Source organism: Dendrobates tinctorius, unplaced genomic scaffold (genome assembly GCF_039654945.1).
Source record: "Dendrobates tinctorius isolate UK_male_01 unplaced genomic scaffold, ASM3965494v1 ptg000028l, whole genome shotgun sequence".
Classification (NCBI taxonomy): Eukaryota; Metazoa; Chordata; class Amphibia; order Anura; family Dendrobatidae; genus Dendrobates; species Dendrobates tinctorius.
In genome coordinates, this window is record NW_027361696.1 from 85466559 (window position 1) to 85491791 (window position 25233).

Here is a 25233-nt window from a genome sequence, read left to right on the forward strand (position 1 = left end):
ATCATGCCACGTTCAAAGGCACTCAAATCACCTTTCTTCCCCATACTGATGCTCGGTTTGAACTGCAGGAGATTGTCTTGACCATGTCTACATGCCTAAATGCACTGAGTTGCCGCCATGTGATTGGCTGATTAGAAATTAAGTCTTAACACACAGTTGGACAGGTGTACCTAATAAAGTGGCCAGTGAGTGTATATATATGTGTCTTCATTATAATATATTATATATATATATATGTTTTTTATGTGTGTGTGTATATATATATATATATATATATATATATATATATACATAATGTATATTTATTCTATATACAGTTGTGGCCAAAAGTATTGACACCCCTGCAATTCTGTCAGATAATACTCAGTTTCTTCCTGAAAATGATTGCAAACACAAATTCTTTGGTATTATTATCTTCATTTAATTTGTCTTAAATGAAAAAACACAAAAAGAATTGTCCTAAAGCCAAATTGGATATAATTCCACACCAAACATAAAAAAGAGGGTGGACAAAAGTATTGACACTGTTCGAAAAATCATGTGATGCTTCTCTAATTTGTGTAATTAACAGCACCTGTAGCTTACCTGTGGCACCTAACAGGTGTTGGCAATAGCTAAATCACACTTGCAGCCAGTTGACATGGATTAAAGTTGACTCAACCTCTGTCCTGTGTCCTTGTGTGTACCACATTGAGCATGAAGAAAAGAAAGAAGACCAAAGAACTGTCTGAGGACTTGAGAAACCAAATTGTGAGGAAGCATGAGCAATCTCAAGGTTACAAGTCCATCTCCAAAGACCTGAATGTTCCTGTGTCTACCGTGCGCAGTGTCATCAAGAAGTTTAAAGTCCATGGCACTGTGGCTAACTTCCCTAGATGTGGACGGAAAAGAAAAATTGACAAGAGATTTCAACGCAAGATTGTGCGGATGTTGGATAAAGAACCTCGACTAACATCCAAACAAGTTCAAGCTGCCCTGCAGTCCGAGGGTACAACAGTGTCAACCCATACTATCCGTCGGCGTCTGAATGAAAAGGGACTGTATGGTAGGAGACCAAGGAAGACCCCACTTCTTACCCCGAGACATAAAAAAGCCAGGCTGGAGTTTGCCAAAACTTACCTGAAAAAGCCTAAAACGTTTTGGAAGAATGTTCTCTGGTCAGATGAGACAAAAGTAGAGCTTTTTGGGCAAAGGCATCAAGATAGAGTTTACAGGAGAAAAAAAAGAGGCATTCAAAGAAAAGAACATGGTCCCTACAGTCAAACATGGCAGAGGTTCCCTGATGTTTTGTGGTTGCTTTGCTGCCTCTGGCACTGGACTGCTTGACCGTGTGCATGGCATTATGAAGTCTGAAGACTACCAACAAATTTTGCAGCATAATGTAAGGCCCAGTGTGAGAAAGCTGGGTCTCCCTCAGAGGTCATGGGTCTTCCAGCAGGACAATGACCCAAAACACACTTCAAAAAGCACTAGAAAATGGTTTGAGAGAAAGCACTGGAGACTTCTAAGGTGGCCAGCAATGAGTCCAGACCTGAATCCCATAGAACACCTGTGGAGAGATCTAAAAATGGCAGTTTGGAGAAGGCACCCTTCAAATATCAGGGACCTGAAGCAGTTTGCCAAAAAAGAATGGTCTAAAATTCCAGCAGAGCATTGTAAGAAACTCATTGATGGTTACCAGAAGCGGTTGGTCGCAGTTATTTTGGCTAAAGGTTGTCCAACCAAGTATCAGCCTGAGGGTGCCAATACTTTTGTCTGGCCCATTTTTGGAGTTTTGTGTGAAATGATCAATGTTTTGTTTTTTGCTTCATTCTCTTTTGTGTTTTTTCATTTAAGACAAATTAAATGAAGATAATAATACCAAAGAATTTGTGTTTGCAATCATTTTCAGGAAGAAACTAAGTATTATCTGACAGAGTTGCAGGGGTGTCAATACTTTTGGCCACAACTGTGTATATATATACAGTGGGGCAAAAAAGTATTTAGTCAGTCAGCAATAGTGCAAGTTCCACCACTTAAAAAGATGAGAGGCGTCTGTAATTTACATCATAGGTAGACCTCAACTATGGGAGACAAACTGAGAAAAAAAAATCCAGAAAATCACATTGTCTGTTTTTTTTTCATTTTATTTGCATATTATGATGGAAAATAAGTATTTGGTCAGAAACAAAATTTCATCTCAATACTTTGTGATATATCCTTTGTTGGCAGTAACAGAGGTCAAACGTTTTCTGTAAGTCTTCACAAGGTTGCCACACACTGTTGTTGGTATGTTGGCCCATTCCTCCATGCAGATCTCCTCTAGAGCAGTGATGTTTTTGGCTTTTCGCTTGGCAACATGGACTTTCAACTCCCTCCAAAGGTTTTCTATAGGGTTGAGATCTGGAGACTGGCTAGGCCACTCCAGGACCTTGAAATGCTTCTTACGAAGCCACTCCTTCGTTGCCCTGGCGGTGTGCTTTGGATCATTGTCATGTTGAAAGACCCAGCCACGTTTCATATTCAATGCCCTTGCTGATGGAAGGAGGTTTGCACTCAAAATCTCACGATACATGGCCCCATTCATTCTTTCATGTACCCGGATCAGTCGTCCTGGCCCCTTTGCAGAGAAACAGCCCCAAAGCATGATGTTTCCACCACCATGCTTTACAGTAGGTATGGTGTTTGATGGATGCAACTCAGTATTCTTTTTCCTCCAAACATGACAAGTTGTGTTTCTACCAAACAGTTCCAGTTTGGTTTCATCAGACCATAGGACATTCTCCCAAAACTCCTCTGGATCATCCAAATGCTCTCTAGCAAACTTCAGACGGGCCCGGACATGTACAGGCTTAAGCAGTGGGACACGTCTGGCACTGCAGGATCTGAGTCCATGGTGGCGTAGTGTGTTACTTATGGTAGGCCTTGTTACATTGGTCCCAGCTCTCTGCAGTTCATTCACTAGGTCCCCCCGCGTGGTTCTGGGATTTTTGCTCACCGTTCTTGTGATCATTCTGACCCCACGGGGTGGGATTTTGCGTGGAGCACCAGATCGAGGGAGATTATCAGTGGTCTTGTATGTCTTCCATTTTCTAATTATTGCTCCCACAGTTGATTTCTTCACTCCAAGCTGGTTGGCTATTGCAGATTCAGTCTTCCCAGCCTGGTGCAGGGCTACAATTTTGTTTCTGGTGTCCTTTGACAGCTCTTTGGTCTTCACCATAGTGGAGTTTGGAGTCAGACTGTTTGAGGGTGTGCACAGGTGTCTTTTTATACTGATAACAAGTTTAAACAGGTGCCATTACTACAGGTAATGAGTGGAGGAAAGAGGAGACTCTTAAAGAAGAAGTTACAGGTCTGTGAGAGCCAGAAATCTTGATTGCTTGTTTCTGACCAAATACTTATTTTCCACCATAATATGCAAATAAAATGAAAAAAAAACAGACAATGTGATTTTCTGGATTTTTTTTTCTCAGTTTGTCTCCCATAGTTGAGGTCTACCTATGATGTAAATTACAGACGCCTCTCATCTTTTTAAGTGGTGGAACTTGCACTATTGCTGACTGACTAAATACTTTTTTGCCCCACTGTAGATATTTTAGATATATATTATTGCTATATATATTATATATATTACATATAAAATATATATTATTTTGTGTATACATACAGTATATATTTACATATATCTTCGAAATATATTACATATATTATATATGTTATATTATATATATTCTTTATATATCACATATATATATATTATGCTTCTATATATGTATATATTTTAGATATATATCATATATATATTATAATGTATATATATTATTTATTTGATATATATATGTATGTCACTGACACATGAATGTATTCTATGAGTATATATCTAGTGTTTTGTGACCTGTCATTGTTATTTTACTAAACCCGACAAATGAATTATTACCTATTCTGCTATGTATCGCTCTATTAAAAAAAATACATATATATGTATATATACAGTATATATGTGTGTCACTGACATGTATATATCTATTCTATTCTAACATGTCAGTGTGATTATACAGTAGCCGGAGATGAATTACCGGCTTTTTTCAAAAGACACCAGTGCGTATAAATCGCACCCATTGACTTGCATTGGCGATTTCACCTGCAAATCGGAGCATGCTGCGATTTTTTTCTCAGTCCAATTTCGGCTGAGAAAATAATCGCAAATGAGATGTCACCCATTGACTAACATTGGTCAGAGTGCAATCCGATTTTTAATCGGATTACACTGACCCGATTTTCGCACCAGTGAGTATGAGCCCTAAAACTTGTGCGCTGAGACCAAAGCAAAAGTTCTGTGTTTGCCATAAGCGGGTTGTGCAATGGACATTACTCCGATAGGTTTATTGCATTATAAACTCATCATATAAATACTTGGTATAAATGTTTTGCAGTACGTCGAGATCATGAGCAGCAAACAGTGTGAGCTGGACAAGTTTGTGGCAGAAGGATATAAAGCGGCACTCACAGAAGAGCGGAGAAGATACTCTTTCCTGGTGGACCGTCAATGTGCTGTATCTAAGCACTTCAGTAGCTACCACAGCAAGGTGCAGAACCAGTTCATGAAAAGATATCTGCTCTCATCCATGTAAAAGGACAACTTTTCCACATACATTTGACTTCAGACAATGTTCTTCCCTTGCTGCAGTTTCTTAAAAAATATCGAACTGCACTGTACTCTTTTCCCGAGTGTCCGCCATAGCTGCCAGTATCTGGCATTGGTAGCCACGCTAATGGGGAATGATATCACTCTTTTTATAACTTTTTCTTGGTAAAGGTACTGCTTAACTAATTGGATACATACTGGCTTTCTATTCCTGGCAGGGAGGTGGGTGATACGGGGCCCTATTTATGAGATAAGTGTCGGACCTCAACAGAGATTTATAGACTATCGTATAGAAATGTCATAAATGTCTGAGCAAAAAATCTCTGTATGAGGATAAATGGTGAAACCTCTCTATAATATTATCTCTTTGTGAAGACCACCTTCTTATCCACGCCAACTCCTAGAAAGCCACACAGATGGGCTCAATAGAAAGTCTATGAAGCCGTACATTGCCCATGCAGGAAAGTTTGTGTAGGTTATAAGCTTTTTGAAAAGTTGGGTATTTTGTAAATTTCGTAGGTGGGATGAGTCCAATTGGTTGGGGTAAGGAGTTCTAGAGTAGGGGGCCTACACAAGAGATGCTTAATTTGTTATTTTCCTTCCATTCAATATTGCTGACTATTTGGATTTTTCTCATTTTCATGATATTTTAAAAGGTGAAGGAGTTATTAAGTGCCAAGCTCCCATCCTGGCAACAGTCATGTACTCAACCCACTAAACTCCCTGAACGTGCCCTGATGCTTGTGAAACAAACAGCCAATGCTTCTACTGAGCCGGTCATCTCAGATCCAGTGCCAAGCACAAAACCCCTGGATGTTCCTCCTGAACTCGCACCCCTTCTCGGGGGAGGACTATCGATGAATCATGTAAGTGTCTGCCAAATTGCATTCTGCATAGCAGTGGATTATCTGACCTCTGGAAGACCTTGAAGCCGTATCAATAGACGTAAAGGCAAATGCTGTTCAAGTAAATGTGGTCTTATTAATAGGAAGGAGACATGTAGCTCTACGCTGAATAATTTTGCTGTCTATACAAGTGGATACTGTCCGGGCATTTACTATATAGTGGTGGTGGTTGGAATTAGGGGAAGCAGTTTTTCTGTAGTGGAAGATAACAAAATATTCCACTCCATCTGGGCCAGTTCAGGTCTGAGATGTCACTTTAAATAAGTTTATTTAGGGCTCATCCAGAAGACCATATATGACGAGTGCTGTCCTTCATTTTGGTGGATAGCGCTCATCCCAAGGTTTTGAAATGAGGCTGTGCATATAACCAATTTTTTTTCCTCTGACCGAGCGGTCCGAAAGAAAAAAAAAATCGAAGCATGCACAATTTGCCTCCTATTATCGGATCTCACTTGACCATTCAAGTCTATGGGTCCGTGGAAAACATCGAACCGCTTTTGTATGACATCCGAATTTCACAAACAGACTGAATGAAGAAAGTGGAGAAACTTTTTTTCTATTCTCCACCTCCAAAAAAATCGGACCCCACTCTGATCAAACTCTGACTAATTGGACCAATTTTCTCAGATGAGAGAAAATTGGTCGTGTGACCTTAGCCTTAGACTAAGCACCTAGTCCAAGGAACAGGAAACCTGGAGCCTGTGAGAACCACCATCACCATGAGGAATGGTTTGAGCTATGTTTAAGGTCTTGCACTCCAGGCTCAGAGCCTGTATTAGTGAGGGACATTGTTATGTATAGTTAGAGAGGCTGGGTTTACTTTTGCCCTGCTGATGCACTGGTGTTGCTGTGAATATCTAATATATATAGCTCAATGTGTGTGTGTGTGTGTGTATGTCCGGGATTGGCATCCGCACCGTCGCAACTACAGCCACAAAATTTGGCACAGTCACACGTCTGGACCCTGAGAGTGTCATAGACTATGTTGTGAGGCGAAATTTTAACCCCGCGCGTTCCAATTCAACAAATAATTTTGACCCATCTACATAATGGGGAAAAGTAAAAGGAAAACTGTTGGAGGCAAATTGACAGCTGCCAGATGTGAACAAGGGGGACTTAAAGAATGAGAGTGATGGCGCCAAAGAGTATATACCGTACAGTTGCTAAGGTGGGGCCCTGACATGGGATACTCGCCACACACGGGATATGAACACACACACAAAATGCGCCACACACTACCACGTGCTTCAACACATATACCACCCTCAGCACACATTTCACCACACATACACCAACCTCGCCACATAAAAGTCGAAACACAAAAGTCGCCACTCAAAACTCGCCACGCTGTCCCAGAGCTGTTTAAAAGATGAAAAATGAGCTGTGATTGGTTGCTATCAACAACAGTTTTCTTTGTAGACAGTAACTGAGGCCTATTATTCTTATCATTTCTATGGTGTTATCGTCCTTCTGTAAAGCTGGAAATAACACAATTTATTACCGTGCCAACACAGACCACCCTCTGACACAGACTGCAGGGGGAGCCCAGTATCACACAGGATAGGATTAGATACACGGCTCAGTATTCAGTATCACACACGATAGGATTAGATACACGGCTCAGCAGTCAGTATCACACAGGATAGGATTAGATACACAGCTCAGCAGTCAGTAGCACACAGGATAGGAATAGATACACAGCTCAGCAGACAGTATTACACAGGATAGGATTAGATATGCAGCTCAGCACACAGTATCACACAGAATAGTATTAGATACACGGCTCAGCAGTCAGTATCACACAGGATAGGATTAGATGCACGGCTCAGCAGTCAGTATCACACAGGATAGGATTAGATGCACGGCTCAGCAGTCAGTATCACACAGGATAAGATTAGATGCACGGCTCAGCAGTCAGTATCACACAGGATAGGATTAGATACACGGCTCAGCAGACAGTATCACACAGAATAGGATTAGATACACGGCTTAGCAGTCAGTATCACACAGGATAGGATTAGATGCACGGTTTTTATGTGCAATATAATCATTATAATTTGTTATAACTAACCACAGTTGGTTACTATGCCCAGGCAACGTCGGGCTCTTCAGCTAGTAGATAATAAAGTTGTCTGCTTCTAGTTTTGAACCAAAACTACAATGTTGGAGTTAAAGTTCATCTTGGGCCACCCAGAAGATAGCGATCCATTGAGCTATTTCGACCCCGAGTTGTCACCTTCCACTGCAAGATGCCTATTTCCATGTTATTTTTGCTTTTTTGTTACACAGTAAAGCAGAACATGTTCAGTATTTGCCATGGATTTACTGGTTTTAATAATATGTTGCAACATTTGTCTTTCAATGGCCTATTATTTAAAGGGGTTGTCTACTACTTGGACAATACCTTTCTGGTAATTTCAATTCATTCTAAAAATCCAACAAAAAAGCGATCAAAGCAACATATATTGCATACCCCAAAATAAATATAAACAACAGCTCACCACACAACATGCTCTCATACAGCTCCAACAATGGAAAAATAAAAAAGTTATGGGACTCAGAAAATGGCGACAAAAAACTATTTTTCAAAAGTGCTGGATTTTTTTAAGCACTAAAAAAAACATACAAGTTATTTATTGAGATAATCGCAATGACATGTCACCAGGAAGTTTTTACCGCATATTTTTACACTAACAACGAAACTCAAAAAAAAATCATTGGGAAATTGCATTTTTTCACCATTTTACCTCATGTGGATTTTTTTTCAGTACATTGAATTGTAAAATAATTGGCGTCATTCAAATCTACATCACTCATCTCATTGAAAATGAGCCCTCGTCAGGCTAGGTTGCTGAAAATTTTTTTTTAAAAATTACGACTCTTATGAAGAAGTGTAGGGGGGGAAAAAACACAAAAATTCAAAAAGGATGATATGAAGAAAAGGGATAGATATGATCTTATAGATTAATAGATAATATGGAGAGTATCATAAATGTCCAACAAATAATTCCTCACCCAATAAAAATTAACGCCATTAAAAAGGAAACTATCGTAAGGAAACTATCCCTAGGGTGAGACGACGGTGAGCAGGGGTGCCATAACTTGTGTGCTATATCTAGGGTGCCAACCTCCATGGTCAGGAAGAGTCACAAATAGGGTACAATATCCAGGGTAAGCCTATTAGATGATTCTCCTTCCTCCTCCATCCACCCTTTTTTAAGTCCTGGTTCCTTATCTGCCACACTGTAGGTGATTTGTTATTTTGTCCGGGGAAAGTGTCTACTAATAAAAGTTCATGGGTGAGGAATTGTTTATGTTGGATATGATCTTGCCTGATCACAGAGGAAATAAAGAGCTCTCCGTCATATTTCTCAAGTGTTGGATGACAATTGTTAAGATAAGGCAAATACATAAAATATTGGTGGTGACTTTATCATTGATAATAATTGTGATGTTGCATTTATAGAGGATGTCTGTGCAAGAAGTCCTTCCCTTACCTAATGGAGAGAGTCATCGAACTAAAGGACCACGGGACATTGGAAACCCTGTTCATTTAGATTCAATATCACTGAATCAAGTGGTTCCACCACATCCGGCAACACCGACTTCAGTGACACCTCCAACTCCCAAAGCCAATGAATTATATTCATGTACTTTACCAATACCGCGGAAGCCGGCCTCTGAGAACAGATTGGCAACGTTAGGTGAGCACTTTATTATCTCATATAAAGACCACCATTGGAAGGCTAATAGTAAGCGCTGGACTAATATTTTCTTAACAAGTCAAGTCTGGGCCATTTTCCCATTGTCTCGACCAAGCATATGTTTGTCTTTTTTCTTACATGTGGTTTATAGTAATGTAAAAACTTCTCATTTGGATATTCAAATAATTTTTGCATCTTTCTTTTTTATGACCCAAGGGGAGTATTTTTTATGGTTAGTTTCAACCTCTCCTATTTTTTTGTCCAATATTAGGTGGTATTAGTGGGAAAATGAAAGAAATATGTGTTTGTTTTTCACATTTTGTGTGCATTTCTATAACAATTATTTTTAGATATTGGAAACTTTTTTAATGTTGGTGGGTTTAGTAATGGTGATTTCGATTGTCATCTGTTTTTTATTTTTTGGAATTAATTTATGTATTTATTGTATTTTTCATTGATTTCACATTTTGTGCTTCCTATTGATAATATAGACCTTTTGTTGGGGGAATTCCAACATTTAAGTACTTGTTTTGTTACCTGATTTTTGCTGTAACTGGGGCTCATATATAAGCTCCAGTTACAGGAGAAATTCAGCATCCGAGTTGCATAGCAGAGCTGACAGGGTGTCCTTGGACGCAGCAACTCCTGCTCCCTCATTATAAATGATGATCAAATGGTCACTGGGTAAAAAGGAGGAAATGTTGCTATATACACTATGCTTGTTTAGTGCTGTGTGTACAGTGATCAGGAATACAGAATTAGTAATAAACCATCTCTGCCTTCTCTATGAGGAGCTTGGCTGTGTCTGACAGCCAACTCCCCGCCCTTGCAGCTGCATGATCATGTTTAGCTGCTCTACTATGCAGTCACATTATAGAATATCACTACAGAGTATAGCATTGTCCCCTCAGACATTTATGATTCATGAGGCAAAAGGGTCTTAAAAAGGGTAAAGGGGTTCTCCAAGGATAGAAAAAAAAACTGAAAAAGACATAGTAAATACATTTCAAAATACTTTTATTTAGTAAATCACAATAGTTTTGTCTAGAAAGGTAACCACTATAGAATTAAAATGACCACCACTTGGTTACACTGACAAAATCCTGTAAGACTGTCAGGACAAGTGCCTTTTAGCATGTGCAATAGAAGTCTCCTTCCCTAGTGCTCCACATGGATATTCTAATACAGGGAAATACCAGGGGTGCTGAGGGTAAGTAGAGGTTGCTCAAATTACTTTCCATCCTGTATGATCTAATACTGGAGATATCGGAGCTGCTGAGGTAAGAAGAGGCTTCTCACACTGCTGTCCATCCCGTCTATCTGATCTAATACTGGAGATATCATGGGTGCTGAGGTAAGAAGAGGCTGCCCACATTGCTGTCCACCCTGTCTATCGGATCTAACGCTGGAGATACCAGAGATGTTGAGGTAAGAACAGGCTGCTCACACTGCTGTCCACCCTGTCTTTCTAATCTAATACTGGAGATACCAGGTAAGGTAAGAAGAGGCTACTTAGGGTACCGTTACACTTAGCGATGCACCAGCGATCCCGACAACGATATGGATCGCTGGTGCATCACTAAGTGGTCGCTAGTGAGCTGCCACACAGGCAGATCTCGCCAGCGACGTAGCAGTGGTCTGGGGTCGCTACTTACCTGTCAGACACGGCGATCCTGACGTCCTCCACCCACGTCCACATGTCGCTCGTCGGCGCCACAGGAAGCCCAGCAGGAAGTGCCCGATGAGAAATGGTCCAGGACGTTCTCGCATGATCGGCGACAGACAGCGGGGGAGCCGGTCGGAGGGAAGTATGACATGTAGCGATATCGCTAGCAATATCGCTGCTACGTCACAAAACCAGTGACGTTACAGCGATATTGCTAGCGATATCGCTATGTGTAAAGCCCCCGTTACACACTGCGATATCGCTAGCAATATCGCTGTAAAGTCACCGATTTTGTGACGTTGCAGTGATATTGCTAGCGATATCGCTGCATGTGATACTTACCTCCGACCCGCTCCCCTGCTGGTTATCGCTGATCGCACGAGAAGCTCCTGGACCATTCCTCGTCGGTCACTTCCTGCGGCGCTTCCTGCTGTGGAGATGAGCGACGCGTGGAGCCGGGCGGGAGGACGTCAGGATCGTCGCGTCTGACAGGTAAGTAGCGATCCCCGTCCCCAGCGATGTCGGTGGTGAGATCTGCCTGTGTGGCAGCTCACTAGCGACCACCTAGCGATGCACCAGCGATCCTGACCGCGTCATATCGCTGGTCGGGATCGCTGGTGCATCGCTAGGTGTAACGGTACCCTTACTGGGCCCTTTACACTGGTGTTCACCCTGTTTATCTGATTTAATATTGTAGATAACAGGAGTGCTGAGATAAGAAGAGGCTGCTCACATTGCTGTCTACTCTACAGTTCTGAATGCTGAGTGGCAGTTGTAAGCTGGAAATAACTGGTATGGGTTAAATCCAGATTTCATCAGAGGAGCTGTCTAATGCACATGATCACAGGCAACTGTTGTATAATCATCCTACGACTGGTTTCTGTCAGTATAACGTGACTGCAGGAATTTTAATTGTATAGTGATTACCTGTTGAGACAAAACCATTGCAACTTGATAATTAAAGATATCTAGGAATTTTACTGTTTTTTTATAATGACATTTCTTTGGTTTATTTTTTTCTATTTTTGAACAGCCTGATTATTTTTTCTCTAGCACAAGCAAGCAGCTCATTTGTTAATGATGGATGTATGGTAAAATATACTCCACAACATTAAAATTTCAACGCCAAGAAGGAAAAGGCTTGCAATTATGGAAATCACAGAGTTAATTGACATGCTAGTGATCTGCAAATGGCAAAACAATTTTCAAAACAACTTGATATCACTGAGGTTATTATTGGTTGTTTGAGGTATATTCTCCCACGCTGAATGCCCTTGAGCATGGAAATAATCAAGACCTGCTGCTGCCTTTTCCAGTTCTGAGCAATGACGCTGCAGGCCACGGTAGTATGTGTAGGTAGTGCGGGCTGCTCACAGCAGTACCGTCAACATGTCAATTAGTTTTGTTACGTTAAAGACGACTGCTGGGACACTTTGGAGAAATGGTCGTACTACTGGATCTATGACCAAATCAATGAATACCAACCTGTAGTGTAACTGAAATAAATACTATAGGGGTAGCACAAATGTCTTCTGATGGTATGTGTTGGCAATGTTTGATGCCTTATGCTTGGTAAGTGATGTCCAGCTTTTCTTGTATTATAGAATGGGTCAATAGTGGAACCAGTGGCATGGCCATTTTTCCTAGTGCCCCAGGAGCTGGTTTTCAAAATGAGAACACCAGGCCATGTGTTGCTTATTCTACTATGAGCAGGATGCATTGCCTAAAAGTGCTGCCATGGCCTGTAGCATCTCCAGACTTGTCTCCCATATATTACATCTGAGACTTCATTGGTAGGAACTTGCAAAGGGAGCTGCCAGCTGCGGATCTTGATGATTTGTCCACCCAATGTATTTAGTGTGGCAGAACATACCTTAGACAGCCACTAATAATGTCACTGATAGCAGCCAAGGTATGTAAGTGCCTGTATCGAGTTGTTTGAAAAATGTTGTTTCCTTTTTTTCGACATTTACATATCATTAACATGCCAGTCCATTCTGTGATTACTTTAATCCTATAACTTTTCCTTCTTGGTGCTGTAATTTCTATGTTGAGGAGTATAGCTTTGAATCAGTTGTGGAAAATTTCACCAATGGATTTGAATTTCAAAGAATCTTCTTTATTCTCCCGTGTAGTTGAAAATAAGACTCTACCTCGAATCAGTCCTCTGTCTGTGTTGCCTCCCCGAGTGGAACGACGCAGAGTCCAGGCTGTCTTTTCTCACACGGCGGGGGAGAACAGTACTTTGCTTAACTTCCAGGAAGGTGACATTATCCTTTTGTTGGTTCCAGAGGCCAGAGATGGCTGGCACTACGGAGAGAATGAATCCACCAAAATGTGAGTTATCATAGAACTAGATTCACTATAGAATTTAGGTTTCTGTGCAGCAGGACAGATTTGCTTCAGAGCTGAAATTTTGTGTTTTGTTAAAAAACATGTATATTCGTAATTTGCACTGAAAATCTGGCAGTGAAGTGCAGTATACTGTAATTTAATGTGAGTTTTAGGAAGTAAAAAGCATGATACTGCACCACAGATAATAAACATAGTGATGTCACAGTACAGGGATAATAAGCACACTGATGTCACAGTACAGGGATAATAAGCACACTGATGTCACAGTACAGGGATAATAAGCACACTGATGTCACAGTACAGGGATAATAAGCACACTGATGTCACAGTACAGGGATAATAAGCACACTGATGTCACAGTACAGGAATAATGATCATAGTGATATTACATTACATGGATAATAAACACAGTGATGTCACAGAAAAGGGGTAAAATACACAGTGATGTCTCAGTATAGGGATAATATACACATAGTGATGTCACAGTACAGTGCTAACCCCTTCACCCCCCCACATACGCAACTTGTTTTCACCTTCATGACCAGGCCAAATTTTACAATTCTGACCAGAGTCTGGAACGCTTCAGCGGATCCCACTAATTCAGAGACTGTTTTTCGTGACATATTGTAATTCATATTAGTGGTAAAATTTGTTCGCTATGACTTTGCGTTTATTTGTGAAAAAATCGCAAATTTGGCAAAAATTTGGAAAATTTTGAAAGTTTCGAACTTTTATTTTTATACCCATAAACCAAAAGTTATGTCACGCAAAATAGTTAATAAATAACATTTCCCACATGTCTACTTTACATCAGTACAATTTTTGAAAAATGTTTTTTAATTAGGAAGTTAGAAGGGTTCAAAGTTGACCAGCAACATTTACAAAACCATTTTTTTTAGGGACACATCACCTTTGAAGTGACTTTGAGGGGTCTATATGACACAAAATACCCCAAAGTGACACTGTTCTAAAAACTGTGCCTCTTAAAGTCCTGAAAACAACATTCAAGAAGTTTATTAACCCTTCATGTGTGTCACAGGAATTAACGGAATGTGGAAGAAAAAAATGAACTATTAACCTTTTTTTACAAAAAAAATTTTTAAGACTCATTTTTTTTTATTTTCACAAGGGTAACAGGGGAAAATGAACCACAAAATTTGTTGTACAATTTCTCCAGAGCATGATGATAACCCATATGTCGTGATCCAAGTGCGGACTGGACCCGCACGCTTGGGGTTAATGTCTGGAGCCCAGTACTGGTGGACCTGCACTTCTGGGGTTAATTTTATGATCCCAGTACAGGCTCTTACCTGCACACCTGGGGCTTATTATTGTGGCCTCTCCTTGGTTCGGGGAGAGCTTCTTATAGCCCCAGGAAGCGCCAATCCCCGTCAGTTATACTTTCTCCTTTGGCAGAGTGTGTTGACCCCTGAGTGTGTTTGTGCTGTGTTCTTGTTTGCCTGGTACTTTGGTTTTGACTCGGTCTGTTCTCTGGATACTGCTTGTTGGATTCTGTTTTGGTACCTTCTATGTCTGTTTGGATTTGACCGCTGCCTGGGCCCGACTATCCATTCTGTCTCATTCTTGGTACTGTACTGCTATCTCTGTGTATGACCCCCGTTTGTCTGACCCGAGGATTCCTATAGTTGCGTCCTGCAGTATCTCTGCAGCAGGACGCTAAGCCCCACCCCTTTCAGTCACCTGACCGTAGGTCCTGTGCTGTTTGCTAACTTCGGCGTCCCAGGTCCTGTCTGCCGGAGTTTTCCCGCTGTAGCCGACACAGAGCCCCTCTGCAGTGTGGGTGAGTCCCTGTTCAGCCGTGGCTGTCCGCTGGCGCTGACCGGACCGTAATACCATATGTGCAGGAAAACTACTGTTTTGGAGCACAGCAGGGCTCAGAAGGGAAGGAACACCGCTTTACTTTTTGAACACAAAATTGGCTGGAATTCAAAGCGGATGTCATAACGTGTTTGGAGAGCCTCTGATGTACATAAACAGTGGAAACCCCCCACAAGTGACCCCATTTTGGAAACTAGACCCCTCAAGGAACTTATCTAGATTTGTGGTGAGCACCTTGAACCTCCAGGTGCTTCATAGACATTTATAATGCTGAGCCGTGAAAATAAAAAATAACATTTTTTTCTACAAAAATGTTTTTAGCCCTAATTTTTTATTTTCACAAATGTAACTGGAGAAATTGCATCATATAATTTGTTGTTCAATTTCTCTTGAGTTTTCTGATACTCCATATGTGGGGAAAAACTACTGTTTGGGCACACGGTAGGACTTGGAAGGGAAGGAGCGCCATTTGACTTTTTGAACACAAAATTTGCTGGAATCATTAGCGGATGCTATGTCGCATTTGGAGAGACCCTAATGTGCCAAAACAGTGGAAACTAGACCCCTCAAGGAATGTATCTAGATGCAGAGTGACCACCTTGATCTCTCAGGTCATTCAAATAAGTTTGTGACATTAAGCTGTGAAAATAAAAAATCACATTTTTCCAACAAAAAGTGTTCTTTTAACACACTTCTTTCTTTTCATATGGGTAACAGGAGAAATTGCACCATACAATTTGATGTGCAATTTATCCTGAATACACCGATACCCCATATGTGGGCAAAAACTACTTCCGAGGCACATTGCAAAGCTCAGAAGGGAAGAAGTGTCATAATGAAGTGCTGGAATGGTATGAAGGTGCCATGTTACATTGGCAGAGCCCCTGAAGTGCCAGAACAGCAGAACCCCCCCATAAGAGACCCCATTTTACAAACTACAACTATCAATGAATTCATCAAAGGGTGAAGTGATCATATTGACACCACATGTGTGTCACAGAATTTTATACCATTGGGCAGTGAAGAAAATATAATTACATTTTTACCACCAAAATTTATTTTTAACCCAGATTTTACATTTTCACAAGGGGAAATGGGTAAAAATGGCACCAAAATTTGTCACACAACTTCTTCTGAATGTATCAATACCCCATATATGGCATTGGCCATACAATACTGCATAGCCATGCAGCGAGACTCAGGAGGAACAGAGCGAAATTTGCCTCCTGGTGTGCAGATTTTCCTAGAATAGTTTTGAGACTCCATATACAGAGTCGATCTAGAAGAGCAGAATCCTTCCCTCAAGTGACCCCATTTTGGAAGTTATACCTCTTTGAGACTTTATTTACAGGTGTAATGCTAATTTTGACTCCATGGGTGTTTTCCAAAAACAAGCAGCAGTATGTTGCTGAGTGAAAATTGCAAATAGTGACCAGTATGTTGTAGTGCCCAGTACATTATGCCCAGCTCGTGCTTCTGGAGACCAGGACCCTGTAAATTAGGCAGGCTCTCATCGGTACAGAAATGCCAAACATGTGGACCTTAATGTGATTTAGGCACACTGTGGGGCTCAGAAGGGAGGGGGCATTTGGATTTGGTAGTTCAGAATTTTCTGGATTTCTTTTGGGGGGCGAGGAGCCATAGCACTTTTCCACAGCTACCAGTTATGAGGAAGCCCCATGTATTTTCATTGACAGATGACAGACCTGAGTGGGGACATTTTTTTTGTGTGGATTGAGTTGAAGTTTTTGTTGGTAACATTTTAGATAACGTTTGGGATCACATTTATCCTGCGCTCTACGCTGAGCACTTACATCAGAATTTCCATCTAAATCTCCAAGTGACATGACTCAGATGAAATCCCTAAGGGAACCATTCACTATAATGAGGTAGCAGAGTTAATCTGGACTCCGTCTTGTCTCTGCTCAGCGACGTCCTTCCGGGGTCCCGTCTGAATCACTATGTATATTATTCCTGTACTGTGACATCACTATGTCTATTATTCCTGTACTGTCACATCACTATTTCTATTATCCATATACTGTGACATCACTATTTCTATTATCTCTGTACTCTGACATCATTATATATACTACCCGTGTACTGTGACATCACTATGTCTAATATTCCTGTACTGTATCATCACTATGTCTTTTATCCCTGTACTGTGACATCACTCTGCATTATCCCTGTACTGTGACCACTGTGTTTATTATCCCTGTTCTGTGACATCACTATGTCTATTATCCCTGTACTGTGACATTACTGTGTATACTACCCTTGTACTGTGACCTCACTGTCTATTAATTCCTGTACTGTGACATCACTCTGCATTTTCCCTGTACTGTAACATCACTATGCTTATGATCCCTGTACTGTGACATCACTGTTTATTATCCCTGTACTGTGACATTGCTATGTCTATTATCCCTGTACTGTGTCATCACTATGTCTATTACAATATTCCCGTACTGTGACATCACAATGTCTATTATTCCTGTACTGTGACATCACTATATATACCCCTGTACTGTGACATCACTGTCTATTATTCCTGTACTGTGACATCACTGTCTTTTACTCGAATACTGTGACATTACTATGTTTATTATCCCTGTACTGTGACATCACTGTTTATTATCCCTGTACTGTGACATCACTATGTCTATTATCCTTGTACTGTGACATCATTATGTCTATTATCCCTGTACTGTGACATCACTATGTCTATTATCCCTGTATTGTGACATTACTATGTCTATTATCCCTGTACTGTGACATCACTGTGTTTACTATCACTGTACTGTGACATCACTGTTTATTATCCCTGTATTGTGACATCACTGTGTTTTATTATCCCTGTACTGTGACATCACTGTTTATTATCCCTGTACTGTGACATTGCTATGTCTATTATCCCTGTACTGTGTCATCACTATGTCTATTACAATATTCCCGTACTGTGACATCACAATGTCTATTATTCCTGTACTGTGACATCACTATATATACCCCTGTACTGTGACATCACTGTCTATTATTCCTGTACTGTGACATCACTGTCTTTTACTCGAATACTGTGACATCACTATGTTTATTATCCCTGTACTGTGACATCACTGTTTATTATCCCTGTACTGTGACATCACTATGTCTATTATCCTTGTACTGTGACATCATTATGTCTATTATCCCTGTACTGTGACATCACTATGTCTATTATCCCTGTATTGTGACATTACTATGTCTATTATCCCTGTACTGTGACATCCCTGTGTTTACTATCACTGTACTGTGACATCACTGTTTATTATCCCTGTATTGTGACATCACTGTGTTTTATTATCCCTGTACTGTGACATCACTGTTTATTATCCCTGTATTGTGACATCACTGTGTTTTATTATCCCTGTACTGTGACATCACTGTTTATTATCCCTGTACTGTGACATCACTTTGTCTATTATCTGTGTACTGTGACATCATTATGTCTATTATCCCTGTATTGTGACATCACTATGTCTATTATCCCTGTACTGTGACATCACTGTGTTTACTATCCCTGTACTGTGACATCACTGTTTATTAGTTTATTATCCCTGTATTGTGACATCACTGTGTTTTATTATCCCTGTACTGTGACATCACTGTGTTTATTATCCTTGTACTGTGACATCACTATGTTTATCATCTCTGTACTGTGACATCACTATGTTTATTATCCCTGTACTGTGACATCACTATGTTTATTATCCTTGTACTGTGACATCACTATGTTTATCATCTCTGTACTGTGACATCACTATGTTTATTATTCCTGTACTGTGACATCACTGTGTTTATTATACCTGTACTGTGACATCACTATGTCTATTATCCCTGTACTGTGACATCACTGTTAATTATCGCTACACTGTGACATCACTGTTTATTATCCCTGTACTGTGACATCACTATGTTTATCATCTCTGTACTCTGACATCACTGTGTATATTATACCTGTACTCTGACATCACTGTATCTATTATCCCTGTAATGTGACATCACTGTCTATATTAACCCTGTACTGTGACATCACTGTGTATATTAACCCTGTACTGTGACATCACTATGTTTATTATTCCTGTACTGTGACATCACTGTGTTTATTATCCCTGTTCTGTGATATCATTGTGTTTATTATCCCTGTGCTGTGACATCACTATATTATTATCCCTGTACTGTGACATCACTATGTCTGTTATCCCTGTAGTGATGTCACACTATTGTAGACAATAAGTAATTATGTTATACTATATCATCACAGCTGATCACTACAAACATTTTTCAAAAAGTGGTTATCAAGACAGAATATGGCTAGGGCTACACAGTGACTTTGCCTGTGACACAGGCAGTACGGCCAAAGATCACTATGTGCCTCTGCTACATCGCAGCACGTTTCTATGTATTTCATTTGGTGCGGTTGTAGAACCCCAGGAATTGCATTACGACCCCATTCACTTATATGGTGCTGTGATGTAGCATCGAGATATAGCGGTCTTTGACCGTGTGACCTGTGTCGCTGCGAAAGCCATCTAGCCTAACCCCTGTAATGTTAGATATTTTTTTGAGTCTGTTTGTTTATTCCAATGTTTTAAGACAATTAGGATTATATTATTTGACCTCAACAAATAAATTTCCCTTACATATCTCCTGTATTACATTTCCCCATTGTTTTGTCACTACGTCATCCTCCTACATGTATCTCATACAAAAATATGCCTTTGTGTATATTTCTGGTGTGATCATATGTGGGGTCTCTGTCTCTGTTATATACACGTGTTCTTTCCGTTCGCTTATATCGGTCATTTATTTGCTGATACAGAATTGCTCATTTGTTGCTGCAAGATGAATAACACATTACTGCCCTCTAGTGGACGACACAGAAATTTTCATACAAAAGTGAGCCTGTCTTGAAGCGAACAACGCAGACTGACTAAACCCCAAATCACACCAGCATCAATTGGCATTCATATATACAGTAGATATGTCCAAAATAAACAGAAGTCTGCTGGAGGAAGATGAACCTTCCTTAAACCGGGTGATGATAGGTGAAATGTTATCAATTCTTAAGTGTGCTCTGTGTGTAAAAGACAATATTCAGTATGTTTCTTATTGTATAGGAAAGGATGGTTCCCGTTCTCCTACACTCGTCCTCTCCCTTCGGCAGATAATGCAGATAAACTTGGCTCAAAGTAAGACTTTTTTTTCTTTGCATGTTTGCTCAGAATCCAATATCTTTTTAGAGGTTTACAAAATATATTGGGACTCATTTATCAAAGCATTTGTGACACTTTTTGAGGGAATTTGTTTTACATAAAGGAGATGTCTTCGTAAAATGGGTTAAATTGCAAAGTTCTTAAAAAAAAAAAAAAAAAAAACAGGCAACTTAGCAATTTACAACTGATTAAAAATCCACTCCTTTTCAAAAAGAGAGCGATTTGAAATATTATGGTGTAGAGCACGCTGCCTAGTTTACCAGCCACCTTGCAGTGCCAGCGTGGTTGGTAAACTAGTCAAAGTGTGTGTGGTTGGTAAAAAAAACCCCCACATTTTTGCAAAAGGGATCATTTTTGCAAAATGTCATTCCATCATTAAAGAAAATCTGTCACTTGCTAAAAAAAAATTGATTTACATACCTTGTAAAAATATCTGAGCTCCCCTGATTCTGTTGCTCTTTTCCATTTTGTGCTGCGTTCTTGCATTGCTGAGATATTCACATTTTTTGCTTTTGGAGAGCAATATGTGAGATCTCTGCTTGCAATCTAGCCGGGCGTTTCTTCACAGTCTTCTTTGAGAGCGTGGGCCGCTTTCGGATCGGCAGCTGATCTAGCAGTGTCAGATGCTGACATCCGAGATTGGCAGCGTCTTGGAGGGATGACAGCCTGTGCCCCCAGAGAAGCCTCTGAAGAAACGTCCAGTTGCACTACAAGCAGAGATTTCACATATTGTGCTCCAAAAGCAACAAATGTGAACATCACAATAGAGCGATGCAGCAGAAAATGGAAAAGGGGGGCAGAATCAAGGGACTGCAGGGATTTTTACAAGGTATTTCAATCCATTCTTTTGAACAAGTGACAGGTCCTCTTTAAGGACATCTTATCTCAAGGTCGGTAACCCATATCTCTCTTCTCCTTATCTTTTAAGTTGATCAAATGAAACATTTGCCAGTATGTTTCTGTCCCTGTATCATACACGTTCATCCTTTCTTACAGTTTTCCACTTAGTAAACTTAATAGTAGCAGCACTGGAAATCTGGATAAAATTGGTGTTTCCATTCCTGAATCTGAAAGTGTCCGGATAGAATCGGTGAGATATACACCCTCACCTCGCACAAGCACCTTCCGACAGCGGCCGTACAGCATGATCAGCCCCGACCTGGTGCAAGTGAGTACCCAGCCACTTCCATTACATGGTCTTAAGGTTCTTGGGTCTTCTGAGTGAGGAAAACTCCACATTGCATCTCAGTGCTTCGTATATCTCTCTGTCATGCCAGTGTTCAAACATTAAGGCTATGTGCCCACGTTGCGTGTTAAAACGCACACTGAAAACTGGACTCCTTCCCAGAAATCGCGCGTTTTTTCCACGCGATTTCACCACGATTTTACCGCGATTCTGTTCGCGATTTTGCCGCGATTTTCTCAAGCACTTTCCAAGCGATTTGAAGCATCGCTTGGAAAGTGATTGACAGGTTGGTCACACTCGTCAAACATAGTGTTTGACAAGTGTGAGCAGCTTTTTACTATTGAGGCCGCCTATGCGGCTTCAATAGTAAAAGATAAAATGTTAAAAATTTTAAAAAAATAAAAAATCGGGGTATATTTACCTTCCAAAGTCCCGCGCTGCCATCCCGGGCCACAGCGTTCCCAGTAATGCCTTGCGAGACCTGTGATGACATAGGTCTCGCGTTACTATAGCGATCTCGCGAGACCACGTCATCACAGGACCTTGCCGCAAGGCATTACTGGGAACGCTGTGGCCCGGGATGGCAGCGCGGGACGTCGGAAGGTAAATATACCCCGATTTTTTATTTTTTATTCTTTTTTTTACAGAGGTATGGTACCCAGGGCCTGGAGGACAGTCTCCTCTCCTCCACACCGTGGGTACCAGCCGCACATGAGACGCTTAACTTCCCGCATGGTGGGCATAGCCACATGCGGGAAGTAAGCGATTCTCATGCATTCCTATGGGTGCGGAATCACGGCAATCCTTTGCGATCCCGCACAAAAGAATGGTCATGCAGAAAAAAGCGCAGCATTAGCACAGCATGTGCGGAATGCCATAGGAATGCATGGGGTGCGTTCTGTACACGATTTTTAAATGTTTTCGCAGCCTTTTCGGCCCGAAAATCGCAGCAAAAATGCTTAAAAATCGCATCGTGGGCACACAGCCTACTGTGAACCTTGCTTATTGGACGGTGACAATATACCACCAATGGCTACTGTATGTCTACTGTATGTTTCTCGACCACTTTACCACCTGGCTACTTAATTTCCTGTCTGCTGACATCCCCACCATCATCATGGGCGACTTCAACATCCCCATTGACACTTCCACCACAGCTGCCTCTAAACTTCTATCGCTCACGACTTCCCTTGGCCTCACTCAGTGGTCCTCTGCGGCCACTCACAAAGATGGTCACACGCTCGACCTTATCTTCACCCATCTCTGTTCCCTCACTAATTTCAATAACTCACCCCTCCCCTGTCTGACCACAACCTACTGACATTCTCTTCCCTCTCCTCTCCTACTGCGCAACCCCAGCTCCATAATCTCACTCACACTCGCAGGAATCTCAAACACCTCAATTTACAATCACTCTCTGAGTCCCTTCTCCCTCTTACAGACCTAGCTTCCCTTCATGACACAGATGCTGCTGCCACTTTTTATAACACCACAATAACAGCAACACTTGATTCAGCTGCCCCCTCACGCAGAGCAAAACTCGTACAATCAACAGGCAGCCCTGGCTGACGAGCCTGACCAAAGAACTGAGACGGGTTTCCAGGGCCGCTGAGCGGAGATAGAAGAGAGCCCATTCTACTGAGCACTTCAGCGCATACAAGCAGTCCCTTGCCAGCTTTAAGTCCACGCTCTCTGCTGCTAAACAAACTTACCTCGCATCTCTCATATCCTCCCTGTCTCACAACCCTAAACAACTCTTCAATACTTTCAATTCTCTACTCCGTCCCACGGCACCTCCTCCCCCTCCTCTCATTTCTGCTGAAGACTTTGCCTCCTTCTTTAAGCAGAAGATCGACAAGATCAGACAAAACTTTGGCCCACAGCCCCCAATGCCCCTCTTAGCTGCTCAGCCCTGTTTTGCAAAAGCCAGCTTCTCCACCATGACAGAAGATCAGCTCTCCACCCTTCTGTCAAGATCACACCTCACCACTTGTGCCCTCGACCCACTCCCGTCTCACCTCATCCCTAACTTGGCCACAGTCTTCATCCCAACTCTAACACACCTCTTCAACCTTTCACTTATAAATGGTGTCTTTCCCTCATCCTTCAAACATGCCTCAATCACACCCATCCTCAAAAAGCCCTCCCTTGATCCATCCTCTGTGTCTAACTATCGCCCGATATCTCTTCTCCCTTACGCCTCAAAACTACTGGAACAGCATGTATATCTTGAACTGTCCTCCCACCTCTCCTCCTGTTCCCTCTTTGACCGGTTACAATCTGGCTTCCGACCGCATCACTCAACTGAAACTGCCCTAACTAATGTCACTTATGACTTACTAACCGCCAAGAGCAAGCGACACTACTCTGTCCTCCTCCTCCTGGACCTGTCCACTGCCTTCGACAACGTAGACCATTCCCTCCTGCTACAGACTCTCTCATCTCTTGGTATCACAGACTTGGCCCTATCCTGGATCTCATCATACCTAACAGACCGAACATTTAGTGTCTCCCTCTCACACACCACCTCCTCACCTCGCCCCCTGTCTGTTGGTGTTCCTCAAGGCTCTGTCCTAGGACCCCTACTATTCTCCATCTACACCTTTGGCTTGGGACAGCTCATAGAATCCTATGGTTTGCTGTATCACCTCTATGCCGATGACACGCAGATCTACCTATCTGGACCCAACCTCGCCTCCTTACTGAATGAAATCCCACAATGTCTGTCTGCTATCTCAGCCTTCTTCTCTGCTCCCTTTCTCAAACAGAACATAGACAAAACAGAATTCATCATCTTTCCCCCATCTCACTCTACCCCTCCACCAGACCTATCCATCAATGTCAATGGCTGCTTTCTTTCCCCAGTCCCGCATGCTTGGTGCCTTGGGGTGATCCTTGACTCTGCGCTCTCTTTCAAACCACATATCCAAGCCCTCGCCTCCTCCTGCCGCCTCAAACTCAAAAATATTTCCCGGATCCGCTCATTCCTCAACGAGGAAACCACAAAAACACTAGTGCGTGCTCTTATCATCTCCCGCCTCGACTACTGCAACCTCCTACTCTCTGGCCTCCCCTCTAGCACTCTGGCTCCGCTCCAGTCCATCCTACACTCTGCTGCCCGACTAATCCACCTGTCTCCCCGCTATTCCCCAGCCTCCCCCCTATGCCAGGCCCTTCACTGGCTTCCTATTGCCCAGAGGCTCCAATTCAAAACCCTAACCATGACATACAAAGCCATCCACAACCTGTCTCCTCCATACATCTGTGACATGGTCTCTAGGTACCTACCCGCAAGCAACCTTCGATCATCTCAAGATCTCCTTCTCTACTCCCCCTTATCTCTTCTTCCCACAACCGCATACAAGACTTCTCCCGTGCTTCCCCCATATTCTGGAACTCTCTGCCGCAACACATCAGACTCTCACCATCAACGGAAACCTTCAAGAAGAACCTGAAGACCCACCTGTTCCGACAAGCCTACAGCCTGCAATGATCCTCGGTCTACTGAACCACCGCACGACCTGCTCTACCCTCTCCTACTGTATCCTCACCCATCCCTGTAGACTGTGAACCCTCGTGGGCAGGGTCCCCTCTCCTTATGTACTTGTGTGTCCCTTGTCTTACACATGTTTATTTTACTTGTCTGTATTTCCCCTTTTCACATGTAAAGCGCCATGGAATAAATGGCGCTAT

General features: G+C 41.8%; 1 protein-coding gene across 2 annotated transcripts in view; it reads left to right on the top strand.

Moving 5' to 3' along the window:
• The window catches only part of LOC141085614 (BAR/IMD domain-containing adapter protein 2-like), a 145303-nt gene that overhangs the window by 113822 nt on the left and 6248 nt on the right, over positions 1-25233 (top strand). The window contains exons 8-13 of one of the 2 annotated variants that reach the window (XM_073571140.1): positions 4416-4568; positions 5284-5493; positions 8999-9236; positions 13038-13239; positions 20259-20330; positions 21351-21522. In XM_073571140.1, the coding sequence (XP_073427241.1) occupies positions 4416-4568; positions 5284-5493; positions 8999-9236; positions 13038-13239; positions 20259-20330; positions 21351-21522 (1047 nt within the window). The remainder of the gene's footprint in view (positions 1-4415; positions 4569-5283; positions 5494-8998; positions 9237-13037; positions 13240-20258; positions 20331-21350; positions 21523-25233) is intronic. The other variant, XM_073571141.1, reaches the window with a different exon arrangement.